The sequence below is a fragment of the Dreissena polymorpha genome, chromosome 8 (assembly GCF_020536995.1).
Source record: "Dreissena polymorpha isolate Duluth1 chromosome 8, UMN_Dpol_1.0, whole genome shotgun sequence".
Taxonomy (NCBI): domain Eukaryota; kingdom Metazoa; phylum Mollusca; class Bivalvia; order Myida; family Dreissenidae; genus Dreissena; species Dreissena polymorpha.
Window position 1 is genome coordinate 76,823,832 of NC_068362.1, and position 15,645 is coordinate 76,839,476.

The window sequence follows — 15,645 nt, forward strand, 5'->3', positions numbered from 1 at the left end:
TCGAAGAAAAGGGGGCATATAGTGATTGGACTGTCCGTCCGTCTGTCTGTCTGTCTGTCTGTCTGTCCGTCTGTCTGTCTGTCTGTCTGTTTTTCCGTCACACTTTGCGTTTAGGTTTTGAAAAATGCTCATAACTTCTATGTCCCTTGAGATATAACCTTCATATTTGGTATGCATGTGTATATGGACGAGGCCTTTCCATACGCACACAAATTTTCACCCCTGTGACCTTGACCTTGAACTTAGGGTCCGCATTTAGGTTTCGAAATCTGCGTTTAAGTTTCGAAAAATGCTCATAATTTCTGTGTCCCTTGAGATATAACCTTCATATTTAATATGCATGTGTATATGGACGAGGCCTTTCCATACGCACAAAAATTTTCACCCCTGTGACCTTGACCTTGAACTTAGGGTCCGCGTTTAGGTTTCGAAATCTGCGTTTAAGTTTCGAAAAATGCTCATAACTTCTATGTCCCTTGAGATATAACCTTCATATTTGGTATGCATGTGTATATGGACGAGGCCTTTCCATATGCACAAAAATTTTCACCCCTGTGACCTTGACCTTGAGCTTAGGGTCCGCGTTTAGGTTTCCAAATCTTTGTTTAAGTTTTGAAAAATGCTCATAACTTCTATGTCCCTTGAGATGTAACCTTTATTTTTGGTATGCATGTGTATATGGACGAGGCCTTTCCATACGCACAAACATTTTCACCCCTGTGACCTTGACCTTGAACTTAGGGTCCGCGTTTAGGTTTCGAAATCTGCGTTTAAGCTTCGAAAAATGCTCATAACTTCTATCAAAGCGTTAATAGGGGGCATATGTCATCCTATGGTGACAGCTCTTGTTCAATTGTTTTTCATTCAGCCTTAGAACTGTCAGACCAGCAGAACATCGTTGCCTCCAAGACATACGAGACCCTCCAACTGCAGATCTGGTCCCTCCTGCCGGGCTTCTGTACACGACCCACTGACCTCGCAATAGTGAGTAGTAGTGCTGCTTAACCCTTTCCACCGTAAGAAGCAATGTGAAAATGGCTTACGCAACCAGCATAAAACCAGAACAGCCTGCGAGTGACTCTGTCTGTTCAGGTTTTATGCTGTTTGCTACTCATCAGTAATTAAGGGTTGGAAATGAAGCCTTTAAAACTTGAATCTTATATGAAAGGTATTTGATTAAATGTAACTTTCTAAGGGACTACAAATGCGTCAAAATATGTATCTAAGTGGTAAAGGGCTCTATTATTTTCTTGAAGTATACAAAATATTATTATCAGGTAAGGCAAATATGAACGCTTTTAGCTTCAAATGTAGTCTCGTCTCAAATAAGTTACCAATCAGAATGCTTGTAACTTGTGAGCGTCTATTGTGATTATTGTCTTAGATTTAACTCATAAGTGTTCAACGTGGGGGAGATGTTGGGTCCCCTTATTGACCAGTGTGTAGTGTAGCACATGTAAGTGACTAACATCATTTATTGGTCTTATTAGATTAATACACATATGTCATTCACAGACATTTGCTCTTGAAAGCGTATAGGAAGAGTGTTTCTGTGAAGACATTGTTTTTTTGTTTAAGATCTTATTTTCAGAGTGGGGCAGCACTAATTGGAAATCACAGGAAGTTGATTAAAATATTTTAACGATTTTTAACACTCTTTTCACTGCGCTTTTTCAGTATTATATTTGAGGGATATAACATTGCAGGAGTCCATTAGCCCTATTTTTGTACCCCTGTTTTGTTCTCTAGTCATTCAAAGGCATAGCCAAGGTGCTTGGAACAGCTATCGGTGAAAGGGATGATTTACGCATGGAGGTGATGGCTTCCCTCAGGAAACTGATCAACCAGGGCAAAGGCTCAGGTAGGGCTTGTTTGAAAACTGAATAAGCAATTCTTAACCCTTTCAGTGCGGGAACCGGATTTTGAAGGCCTTTGCAAACAGTTTGGATCCAGATGAGACGCCACAGAACGTGGCGTCTCATCTGGATCCAAACTGTTTGCTATTCGGATAGTATTCTTTGAAAAAAATCGAAGAAAATGCTAATTTTAGAAATTCAGCAGACGACATTTTAGCAGACGACAAATTTCCCAGCATGCAAAGGGTTAATAAATTAGGCTTACATCGTTATCAAATATTCTTGGTAAATGAGAAATAAAGTGTTTAATGAACAAAGACATTATTTGAATAGAAATAACAATATATAACTTAATCCGCCTTGACCTCTCTGATTGTTGTTCTTAATCAAAACATACAGAATACATAGTTGATTATTTCTTATTCAAAATAGTATACAGTATTTATTTGGAGAACAGTAAATATTAATTATTAGAAATTATTGTATTGTCTTATGCCAAGCAGGGATTCATTTATACAAAATGGTTGCATTTGTGACGTTAAAGCCTGTCAGTCATTACTAATGTTATATAAGACCCTTACTGTATGCTGACTAGAGGTTATGTAACTGACTGTCATTGTTTTCCCCTACCGGTTTCACTGGAGGCCAGTGTTTTTTTTCACTTATAGGGGAATGGTGGCGGGGCCCGTACAAAGGGGAAAAATGCGTCGTTTTTTAGGAAAAGGGGAAAATTAAAATTTACTTGTTTATATGTAATGATGTTTATTATATTAATACACATGTTTGTATGAATATAATATTGACAGCTGAATGTCTTTGTACTTTTTCTTAAAATTAAAATATATATCAATGATTTTTTCAACATTAGTTTCAGACAGTTCAGCCTTCATGCACAGTCTCAGTTTTCTTAGCCATTTTGAGTCTAATTGGGATCTTTTAAATCGATAAAATGGCAAATTTGAGCATTTTTTATCAATAAAATTGACCAAATTGGAATGATTTTATCAACAAATATTGACACAATATAGATACATCTGGCCTTTTCCTGTCCATTTTGGGAGAAAAATGCAATTAATGTGAAAAGTCAACTGATTTGGGAAAAACTATTTAATATAACTCTTTATAATAATTCTAAATAATATAAATTATAGTTATATACTTTGTTAGTTGTTTATGAAATAAATTTGAGATATATTTATCATGATTATGAGACAGTTCTTTCTAAAAAAAAAAAAAAAAAAAAATTTTTAAATTATTTTTTATTCTGGAGGGGATTTTTTTTTTACAAAATGGGGGGAAAATATATACTCTTTTTTGAGGGGAATGGGGCCAAATATCGGCCCCGAAATTGCCATAAAAAAAACACTGGGAGGGGACTTACCGTTTGCGCTCTGTGCGTCTGTCTGTGAGTCTGTCTGTCTGTCATATTTTTCTGGTTGCGATAACTTAAAAAGTTCTTTATATTTTTTCATGAAACTTGAAACATGGTCAGATGGCAATATAGAGGTTATGCACGTCTTTCCATTTTGTTCCTACATCAAGAATTCTGATTGCTATGGCAACAAATATAGATATAAAAAATAATTCTGACAATGGTGGAGCCGGTAGGGGACATATATTGCTTGGCAATAGTCTTGTTTCAGCTTGGATTAAGCTTTAAATGACCGCAGTGTGTTTGTATAGAATAGCTTGCAGCGAGGTTATTGAGTATTTCAACAATAACATTTGTGTTGTTTGTCAGTATAAAATTCAGTGAGTAGTATGTACAAAATTCAGTGAATAGTATGTTTATATAATAAATTGCATTTATTACAGAAGTTTGTTTTGTACTTTTTAGTATTACTCACAAATATATGTCCAACATTTAAGAAGAAAGTTGTGACGAGCTGGGGAGGTTTTCCAAGAACTTCTTGCCTATCCTGTTCAACCAGTTCACGACAGAGCCGACGGTTGCTAAGGACCTGAGCAAACAGGCTGTCCTGGAAACAATCAAGTGCTACTTCCAGATTACAGACAAACAGGTCAGCTGGTCAGATATAGGAATTGTGGTATTGTAATGGCCGCATTGTGTGTGAGGGGTTAGGGCGTGGCTAGAGTGACATTCGGGTCAGGATGGAGTATAGTTCTATGTGTCTGGAAAATATTATTTCAGGAAAGATTGCATACTATACAGATGTGTGAGAAATCAAGATTTGTTTGTTTCTTAAAGGTCAATGATATGTCTCATTACTTCAAATGTCAAGAATCTGTCTCATTACATCAAAGGTCAAGGATCTGTCTCATTACATCAAAGGTCAGAGATCTGCCTCATTACATCAAAGGTCAAGGGGGCACTTAGAAGGCACAAGTAAAATTTGGCCATAAACAGCTTGTTTTGACACAAGTGGAGTTTTGAGATAAAATTGGGATGTTAGGTCAGCTGTGCCACAGGGACACTGGTCTTGTTAACAGTTTCACTTAGAGGACTAGTGTTTGTGAAAGAAACAGTATATAGCTAACACATTTTTTTCACATAGGTAATCAATGATTTACTGAATAGAGATTGCAAATCTATATTTCTTTACAGAGTATTGCAACATACTGTGAAAAATGCCAAGAAAGACTACAGGAAAAAGATATTACAGCATACAAAAGGTAATAGTTGTACAGGGGTCTAATTGGGATCTGATTGTTGTACAGTGAGAAATACATGTATATGTTTTTGTGCAATTGTATTTGAAATTTTGAAAGCCATGATTATTTTGTAAGCCCTGTATTTTAATGTCATATGATTATATTATCACAAAATTTGTAAGTAACACAATACATTTTCATATAAGATCAATTTTCTGATAGTTTTTGTACTTATTGTCTCTCATGTATTCTTTTTCCTGTATCGCAAACTTGATTTTTTTTATACAAAATAGATGATATAATTGGGATTATATAAAAAGAGTTATTAAAACAATATAACACATGTCATTTTCCAGAATAGCTTTGCATGATCTACTGATTGGAATGTTGCCATACCTGGAGTGTGAACAATTACGACAGGTGTTTAAACTGGCAGTGCAGAATTTGGAGGTAGGGATCACCTGTTCCGCTTGTGACTGTTATGTCCATGTTGTCATCTCCAGAAATATGATATACCTTCCAACTTATTTTAAACATTTATAGGGTTTTTAAATGAGCATTATCACAAGTTAAAGATGCAAATGTAAAAAAACATTTGTAGATTGATGAACATGTGTCAGAAACACTGATATATTATATGAGTGTGTTTTGATGATGGTATAATTGATATTTTCCAATTGTTGCTGTATAATTCAACCTTGTGTTAGGTTTATTTGTAAGAGTCTATCTTATCTCTTCACTTTAAATTGCATCATGATCTGTTGTTATTAATCTGCAAGAATAGTAATTCAGAAAAAAAAAAGATTGCAGCCTATGATGGAACATAAACAGTATATTATATTTACATTTTTAAATAATTATTTACTTAGTTAACCTTTAAAATAAAAGTAGACAATTTTGTGACTTGTTGGATCATCGGAATACTATGATGAGTGTGTTAAATATTGAGAAGTTCAAACCATAAACTTTGGAACTTTTAAGAGAAACATACATAAGATTAAGTAGAGATGTTTCTGCCATGTGACCCCTGGCCCATTTCCCTGCAGGTGCGTGACAGGTCACTACAGAAGAAGAGTTACCGCATGTTGGAGGAGATTTGTGCTGGGCGGTCCATCCAGAGCAGGGAGTTTGTGCGGGCCAACCTGCCCGACATACAGCAAGCACTACTCAAGTCCTTGTCAACCTCTAGCCCATCTTCTAAAGCTGTGAGAACCTTGCTCCTGTGTGACCTTGGGTCTCTAACGGGGTCATGTATATAATAGTCTTATATATATGGGCTGTGCTCCGGATAAAGGGGGTTTAATGCATGTGCATAAAATGTCGTCCCACAGGCTAATCAGTGACAACTATTTCCGCTTATACTGGATATTTCCACAGAAGAAACTTTCTTTAAACAAAAAAAGCGGACTGCACAGGCTAATCTGGGACGACACTTTTTGCACGTGCATTAAACCCACTTTTAACAGAGCAGAGCCCATATATATATATATATATATATGCAGCCTTTCTTAAGTTTTCATATCCAAACAAAAGAGAATGCTTAAATTTGAATAAACTAAAATGATCAATCAGGAAATAGTAAATAACTTATTGAGCTGCAGCTTGAGCAGAAAGAAACTTTATTTTATGCTTTCCGGTGGTTTATAGAGAAATATCACTGCATTAAAACTGATAATTTCACTGTTTCAAACAGTGAAAATTATGAGTGAAAATTATCAATAATTTTCATTGTTTGCTGTGAAATGACTTCATTTTTTTGACGAAATGACGTCATTATCCCAGCGAAATTCTTAAGTCAAACTCTTTAACAATATATATAAGCTGTGAAAAAAGCATAAAATGAAAAGGAAATTTGTTGGATTCTGTGGAATATCGATTTTAATTCACTCGTGATCATAGAAAAAATATATTTTGTATTATCACTCATGAATTAAAATCGATATTCCACCGAATCAAACAAATATCCTCTATGTTACATATTAAAATTACGATGTATAACAAACAAACTTTGCCATTTACTGATCCGCTTATGTATATTTTGTTTCAGCCCAGGCTACGATGTTTGGTGAACATTTTTCAAGTACTGGAGAGCAGACAAGACGAATTCCTGCTGGCTGTAGTTCCTGAGGTTAACAATCACTAATATTTATTAAAACTATATTCTCTGTTGATATAGACTTAATGTTTTAAGTTGAAATGTGGCACAAAAAAGATGGCCATAGTTTGTTTCTGATCAATAACTCGTCAACGAATCAACTGATTGGCTCGATACTTCCCATGTGCATTGGCCTTGGACAGTAGATGCCCTAATCAAAATTGGGGTCACTTGGTCAAAGGTCAAGGTCACTGTCACAAGTGTGAAAATTGTTTCCGATCAACAACTCATCAACAAATTGACCAATTAGCTTAATGCTTCACATGCTCAATGTCCTTGGACAGAAGATGACCCCTATTGAAAATGGGGTCACTCGTTCAATCCCCTGTTTAGAGGGGCATATATCTCTGACTGCGGAACATTTGTTTAAGTATACCATTCAGATGGCCTGAAGCTTTCAAATCATGGCCCTTTAATTGCCTGAAATTAGCCATTTTAATGAAGTCCTCTATCTAACTCAAGATTAATATAACCTTACCCTTTTGTGACAAGTTTACAATGATGAGAGTGAGGTAGGCTCTCATTAAAGTATTGTCCTCTTATCTGGCGATGATATATTGTCACATGACCTTGGAAACCAACAAATAGACTCTGTGTGTGTGCAGGCGATCCTGTGTACCAAGGAGATAGCAGAGAAGGCACGTGCTGCATCCTACGCCCTGCTTGTAGAGATGGGCAACTCTTGCATACGCTGGTCCGGAGGAGAGACAGGTACAGTTATTGGCTGTTTAAAATTCACGGCAGCCATTTAGTAAGAGTATGGTATGGTTTTATTTTTAGTCCTTACAATACTAATGGATTTCTACTTTGCACAAAAATAGTTACCTAAGGGCAATACATTTTGAAAAGTCTTGCAGTATGCACTTTCTTTTAATCCTTTTTATTACTATGTGAAGTGTCATAACACAAGGAGTGGGACAGACTGGAGCCCAAGGACTAATGGACTACACGGTCACTGTAGGTCTCATTTTGTAGGCATATTAACAAGACAATTTGGCCTTTATAATTGAGTACAGGTAAATGTAATAACTAATTTGTATACCTAGTTTCTTAGAACAAGTGGATGTTATATTTACCATATACAACTGTTGTCTTGGCACAGGTGTTCAAAATATTTACTTTGTAAACCTGTTGTTATGGTAGAGATGGTTGCAGAATTTGCTTTGAACACATTTTGCATTGGTACAGTGATTGCAATATTTTCTGTTAACATCTGTTGTGTTGGTACAGGTGGTTACAATTTTTGCTGTATACACCTGTTGTCTTGGTTACAGGTGGTAATTTTTTTTGCTGCATACACATGTTGTCTTGGTACAGATGGTTACAATATTTCCTTTGCACATCTGTTGTCTTGGTATAGATGGTTACAATATTTGCTTTATTCATCTGTTGTCTTGGTACAGATGGTTACAATATTTCCTTTATTCATATGTTGTCTTGGTACAGATGGTTACAATATTTCCTTTATTCATATGTTGTCTTGGTACAGATGGTTACAATATTTTCTTTATTCATCTGTTGTCTTGGTACAGATGGTTACAATATTTCCTTTATTCATCTGTTTCTTGGTACAGAAGGTTACAATATTTCCTTTATACATCTGTTGTCTTGGTACAGATGGTTACAATATTTGCTTTATTCATATGTTGTCTTGGTACAGATGGTTACAATATTTCTTTTATTCATCTGTTGTCTTGGTACAGATGGTTGCAATATTTGCTTTATTCATCTGTATCTTGGTACAGATGGTTACAATAGTTCCTTTATACATATGTTGTCTTGGTACAGATGGTTACAATATTTGCTGCATACAGCTGTTGTCTTGGTACAGATGGATACAATATTTCCTTTATACACATGTTGTCTTGTAACAGATAGTTACAATATTTCCTTTATTCATATGTTGTCTTGGTACAGATGGTTACAATATTTCCTTTATTCATATGTTGTCTTGGTACAGATGGTTACAATATTTCCTTTATTCATCTGTTGTCTTGGTACAGATGGTTACAATATTTCCTTTATTCATCTGTTTCTTGGTACAGAAGGTTACAATATTTCCTTTATACATCTGTTGTCTTGGTACAGATGGTTACAATATTTCCTTTATTCATATGTTGTCTTGGTACAGATGGTTACAATATTTCTTTTATTCATCTGTTGTCTTGGTACAGATGGTTACAATATTTGCTTTATTCATCTGTTGTCTTGGTACAGATGGTTACAATATTTCCTTTATTCATCTGTTGTCTTGATACAGATGGTTACAATATTTCCTTTATTCATATGTTGTCTTGGTACAGATGGTTACAATATTTCCTTTATACAAATGTTGTCTTGGTACAGATGGTTACAATATTTCTTTTATACATATGTTGTCTTGGTACAAATGGTTACACTATTTCCTTTATACATCTGTTGTCTTAGTACAGATGGTTAGAATATTTCCTTTATTCATCTGTTTCTTGGTACAGATGGTTACAATATCTCCTTTATACATATGTTGTCTTGGTACAGATGGTTGCAATATTTGCTTTATTCATCTATATCTTGGTACAGATGGTTACAATAGTTCCTTTATACATATGTTGTCTTGGTACAGATGGTTACAATATTTGCTGCATACAGCTGTTGTCTTGGTACAGATGGATACAATATTTCCTTTATACACATGTTGTCTTGGTACAGATAGTTACAATATTTCCTTTATACATATGTTGTCTTGGTACAGATGGTTACAATATTTCCTTTATTCATATGTTGTCTTGGTACAGATGGTTACAATATTTCCTTTATTCATCTGTTGTCTTGGTACAGATGGTTACAATATTTCCTTTATTCATCTGTTTCTTGGTACAGAAGGTTACAATATTTCCTTTATACACCTGTTGTCTTGGTACAGATGGTTACAATATTTCCTTTATTCATATGTTGTCTTGGTACAGATGGTTACAATATTTGCTGCATACAGCTGTTGACTTGATTAAGATGGTTACAATATTTGCTGTATACACATGTTGTCTTGGTACAGATGGTTACAATATTTGCTGCATACATCTGTTGTCTTGGTACGGACAGTTGAAATAAATGCTTTGTACACATGTTGTCTTGGTACAGGTGGTTACAATATTTTCTGTATAAACCAGTTGTCTTGGAACAGACGGTTACAATATAAGCTGTATACACCGGTTGTATTGGTACAGGTGGTTGAAATATTTGCTGTATACACCTGTTGTCTTGGTGTATACACCAGTTGTCATGGTTACAGATTGTGCCCTGGAGGAGTACTTCAAGATGGTGATGGCAGGCTTAGCTGGCTCCCCTCAGATGATCGGTGCCACCCTGCTAGCCCTCACAAGGATTATGTACCAGTTTAAAGGTCAGATATGTATTTGGAAAGCTTATGTCATTGTTTACCTCATGGCCTAGCCTACGTTTTGTGGTAAAATTGACTTTGTTGGTATCCAATTCATTTTAATCAAATTATTGAGAACATTTTAAGTTAATTGTTTAAATTGGTTATACCAATTGTTGTTACAGAGCTAGTTAAATGTTAAGTTTTAATCAAATGTTACTTAAATAAATACTAAAAAATAATGTCCAATCAGTGACTTCAAATTAAAACACTGTTACAATGTACTCTTACTTACAATGTACTCTTACTTACAATGTACTCTTACTTACAATGTACTCTTACTTACAATGGAACACTGTTACAATGTACTCTTACTTACAATGTACTCTTACTTACAATGTACTCTTACTTACAATGGAACACTGTTACAATGTACTCTTACTTACAATGGAACACTGTTACAATGTACTCTTACTTACAATGGAACACTGTTACAATGTACTCTTACTTACAATGGAACACTGTTACAATGTACTCTTACTTACAATGGAACTCTGTTACAATGTACTCTTACTTACAATGGAACTCTGTTACAATGTACTCTTACTTACAATGGAACTCTGTTACAATGTACTCTTACTTACAATGGAACTCTGTTACAATGTACTCTTACTTACAATGGAACTCTGTTACAATGTACTCTTACTTACAATGGAACTCTGTTACAATGTACTCTTACTTACAATGGAACTCTGTTACAATGTACTCTTACTTACAATGGAACTCTGTTACAATGTACTCTTACTTACAATGGAACTCTGTTACAATGTACTCTTACTTACAATGGAACTCTGTTACAATGTGCTCTTACTTACAATGGAACTCTGTTACAATGTGCTCTTACTTACAATGGAACTCTGTTACAATGTACTCTTACTTACAATGGAACACTGTTACAATGTACTCTTACTTACAATGGAACTCTGTTACAATGTACTCTTACTTACAATGGAACTCTGTTACAATGTACTCTTACTTACAATGGAACACTGTTACAATGTACTCTTACTTACAATGGAACTCTGTTACAATGTACTCTTACTTACAATGGAACTCTGTTACAATGTACTCTTACTTACAATGGAACTCTGTTACAATGTACTCTTACTTACAATGGAACACTGTTACAATGTACTCTTACTTACAATGGAACTCTGTTACAATGTACTCTTACTTACAATGGAACTCTGTTACAATGTACTCTTACTTACAATGGAACTCTGTTACAATGTACTCTTACTTACAATGGAACTCTGTTACAATGTACTCTTACTTACAATGGAACACTGTTACAATGTACTCTTACTTACAATGGAACTCTGTTACAATGTACTCTTACTTACAATGGAACTCTGTTACAATGTACTCTTACTTACAATGGAACTCTGTTACAATGTACTCTTGCTTACAATGGAACTCTGTTACAATGTACTCTTACTTACAATGGAACTTGTTTAAAAGAATTTGCACGTTGAGTTCTCTTCAGGAAGTATAATTAATTAAAATATATGAGTCGTGTTCTGAGAAAACTGGGCTTAATGCATGTGCGTAAAGTGTCGTCCCAGATTAGCCTGTGCAGTACGCACAGGCTAATCATGGACGACACTTTCCGCCTAAACTTGATTTTCGGTAAGGAGGGACTTCCTTGAAACTAAAAATACCATAAAAGCGAAAAGTGTCGTCCCTGATTAGCCTGTGCGGATTTACGCACATGCATTATGCCCAGTTTCTCAGAACACGACTCATATGTATATGCCCATCACAGACCAGATGTCGTCTGCCATGTTGGCAGCAGTGCTGGAGGACGTGTGTCTTCTGCTGAGGTCAAGGTCACGGGAAGTCGTCAAGGGGGCGCTGGCCTTCACCAAGGTGCTTGTGGCGTCCTACCCTGTCACCACCCTGGCACAGCACCTTAAACCATTGGTATGTTGGAGTGGTTGCACCTTTAAGATTGTTCGTATAGAGTACACCCCTAACATAAAAAGTGTGTGTGGTGTGGGTTATATAGCTTTCAACTTTGCTATAACCCCACTACCAAACTGTGGGTGTATGATGGGCGGCTGTGTAATGTTCTTTTTCAGTCTGTTAGCCTTTTGTTGGTTAATCGGGCCATCCATCTGTTGGTCTGTACATGCATGCTATCCTTAATAGTGTTTGTATTCCCCCATGAGGTGGGACGCATTAAGCGTTGCACTTATCTAACTGTACATACCTCCATATACCCTGAAGTTTGTGTTTGCAACTCCTATTAAACTACTGAGGGATTTTGCTAAAACTTTTACAGTTATGTGACCTTTATGTGTGGATGATAAAAAAAAGAATTTGGGCTGCAACAAATTTATGTAGAATAATGGCCATTGTCTGTTTTTTCATGATGGAATATATTTTAGTCCCAAACTGGGGTGTTTTCATCTTGTCTAAGTACTGGGTGGATATTGCTTGATTTTTTTTACAGCTGATGACCTTAATGTTTAGATTATCATAAACCCTTGACCTCTCAGAAGCAAAGTGAAAATGGCTATGTTCAAACAGCATAAAACCAGAACAGCCTGTGAGTAACTCGCAGTTGGTTCAGGTTTTATGCTGTTTGCTACTCATCAGTATGTAAGGGTTGGAAATGAAGCCTCTAAAACTTGAATCTAAAAAGAAGCTATTTCATTAAATTGAACTTTATAAGGGACTACAAACGTGTCAAAATACATAAGTGGTAAAGGGTTAATTTGTTCACAGCTAATAACCTTTATGTTAGATTTCAACATGTTTTGGCTGAATTGCGTTATTTGTTCCACTGTAGAATATGTAGTGTATTTGTCTGTGTTGAAGGGGCATCAGTGTCTCTGACGTAACTGTCTCTAGGTTGTCTGTGTTGAAGGGGCATCAGTGTCTCTGACGTAACTGTCTCTAGGTTGTCTGTGTTGAAGGGGCATCAGTGTCTCCGACGTAACTGTCTCTAGGGCTCAAAGGGTACAAGATGATGCTCAAAGAATTATTGCTGTTTAACCTTGTCCCACTTAGAAGCAAAGTAAAAATGGCAATGTGCAAACAGCATAAAACTAGAACAGCCTGCTAGTAACTTGAAGCCTGTTCAGGTTTTATGCTGTTTGCTGCTCATCAGTAACTCAGGGATGGAAATGAAACATTGAAAACTTGAGAGGTCTTTAACTTAATTCAACTATCTATATGACTACAAATATTTCAAAATATGTATCTAAGTGGTAAAGGGTTAAGTCTTAAGGATCTCAACCTAGGATTCTAAGTCTTTCAACTTCAGTTTTCGGATTTTGATAACAGAATTGATTTTATTAAACTTTGTGTACCTTAATATAACAGAAACGTGTGTGATTATTTTCTCAGTATACCTGAGCATTTCCTTAATTACAAACAGATAACCCTTTACCACCTAAATACGTATTTTGATGCATTTGTAGTCGCTCAGTTAAATCTAATTAAAGACCTGTCTTACTAGATTCAAATTTTAAACTCTACATTTCCACCCCTTAGATACTGATGAGCAGCAAACAGCATAAATCCTGAACAGACGGCGAGTTACTCACAGGGTGTTCTGGTTTTATGCTGGTTGGTTATAGACATTTTTACTTTGCCTCTAAGTGGGAAAGGGTTACATACAAACAAACAAACCTGCGAGCCATTTCTGTCTGCAGATGATGAGCCTGACCAGCATGAAAGACGACTGCCACCATCACTTCAGGTTCAAATCCAAGGAGGTCTACACCAAATTGGTCAAAAAATTTGGGTAAGACAGTCAGATGAAAATTTTAAATACAAATGTCAGTTATTGTTAGTGTTACCAATACATGTATCCCCAAACTATTTTAAGCTCTAGTTGTTTTTGTATGTGTTGGATTTCTCTTTTATTAGATTTTTGACATTTACATTTTCTTTTTCATTCTTTTAGAGATAAAAGTTATAAAATTTAGTATGCTTGAAATTCAATATGAATGAAAACAGTGTATGGTTTTTGCTCATCTGTATGTTTTCTTTACTTTCAAGTTTGTGTCTTTTCAACCAAAAATAAAGCATTTTATGTGATGATTACTCCACAGACATGAGACCATATATGGAATGGCATCTGACAGTATCCGCAAGCAGCTGGGCAACATCCGTAAGACTCTGGAGAGATCCAAGAAGAAACATGATGACAAGGAGGACTCTGAGAGTGAGGATGAGAAAGAGAAGTTCAAAACTCAGACAGAAAGGTGAGGCTTAGATGTGACTCTGAGAGTGAGGATGAGGGGCAGAGGTTCAAAACTCAGTCAGAAATGTGAGGCTTAGATGTGACTCAGAGAGTGAGGATGAGGGGCAGGGGTTCAAAACTCAGTCAGAAAGGTGAGCCTTAGATGTGACTCTGAGAGTGAGGATGAGGAAGAGAAGTTCAAAACTCAGACAGAAAGGTGAGGCTTAGATGTGACTCAGAGAGTGAGGATGAGGGGCAGTGGTTCCAAACTCAGTCAGAAAGGTGAGCCTTAGATGTGACTCTGAGAGTGAGGATGAGGGATAGAGGTTCAAAACTCGGTCAGGAAGGTGAGGCTTAGATGTGACTCAGAGAATGAGGATGAAGGATAGAGGTTCAAAACTCAGCCAGAAATGTGAGGATTAGATGTGACTCTGAGAGTGAGGATGAGGGAGAGAGGTTCAAAACTCAGCCAGAAAGGTGAGGTATAGATGTGACCCTGAGAGTGAGGATGAGGGAGAGAGGTTCAAAACTCTGCCAGAAAGGTAAGGTTTAGATGTGACTCTGAGAGTGAGGACGAGGGAGAGAGGTTCAAAACTCAACCAGAAAGGTGAGGCTTACATGTGAATCTGAGAGTGAGGATGAGGGAGAGAGGTTAAAAACTCAGTCAGAAAGGTGAGGCTGAGATGTGACTTTGAAAGTTAGGATGAGGGAGAGAGGTTCATAACTCAGCCAGAAAGGTGAGGCTTAGATGTGACTCTGAGAACGAGGATGAGGGATAGAGGTTCAAAACTCAGCCTGAAAGGTGAGGTTTAGATGTGACTCTGAGAGTGAGGATGAGGGAGAGAGGTTAAAAGCACAGCCAGAAAGGTGAGGCTTGGATGTGACTCTGAGAGTGAGGATGAGGGAGAGAGGTTCAAAACTCAGCCGGAAAGGTGAGACTTAGATGTGACTCTGAGAGTGAGGATGAGGGAGAGAGGTTCAAAACTCAGCCAGAAAGGCGAGGCTTAGATATAACTCTGAGAGTGAGGATGAGGGAGAGAAGTTCAAAACGCAGCCAGATAGGTGAGGCTTAGATGTGAACTTCTTTGCATGTGGATACTTTACTTATGAATTATGGGTTGACACACAAATAATGAAATTTCATAATGCTTTAAAGTTATAAACAATAGTGTATGTTTCATTAGCTCGGCTGTTTTCGGAGAAAACCCGAGGTATTGTCATAGCCAGCTTGCCGCCCGCAGTCTGCCGTCCGCGTCGTGCTAAAACCTTGACATTTGTCTCTAAAATCAAAGTGCTTCCACCTACAAACTTCATATGTAGCTGCACCTTGATGAGTTCTACACGCCACATCCATTTTTCGGTCACTAGGTCAAAGGTCAAGGTCACTGTGACCGCTAATTTTTTTAAAAAT

At 36.6% G+C, this 15,645-nt stretch overlaps 1 protein-coding gene across 16 annotated transcripts in view; it reads left to right on the top strand.

Moving 5' to 3' along the window:
- Window positions 1-15,645, top strand: part of LOC127841485 (RRP12-like protein) — a 72,434-nt gene that overhangs the window by 36,765 nt on the left and 20,024 nt on the right. For all 16 annotated transcript variants that reach the window (XM_052370311.1, XM_052370316.1, XM_052370312.1 and 13 more), the window contains 12 exons: window positions 869-984; window positions 1,750-1,861; window positions 3,726-3,877; window positions 4,423-4,490; window positions 4,826-4,919; window positions 5,516-5,674; window positions 6,517-6,597; window positions 7,230-7,335; window positions 9,893-10,003; window positions 11,805-11,962; window positions 13,702-13,793; window positions 14,104-14,256. In XM_052370311.1, the coding sequence (XP_052226271.1) occupies window positions 869-984; window positions 1,750-1,861; window positions 3,726-3,877; window positions 4,423-4,490; window positions 4,826-4,919; window positions 5,516-5,674; window positions 6,517-6,597; window positions 7,230-7,335; window positions 9,893-10,003; window positions 11,805-11,962; window positions 13,702-13,793; window positions 14,104-14,256 (1,402 nt within the window). The remainder of the gene's footprint in view (window positions 1-868; window positions 985-1,749; window positions 1,862-3,725; window positions 3,878-4,422; window positions 4,491-4,825; window positions 4,920-5,515; window positions 5,675-6,516; window positions 6,598-7,229; window positions 7,336-9,892; window positions 10,004-11,804; window positions 11,963-13,701; window positions 13,794-14,103; window positions 14,257-15,645) is intronic.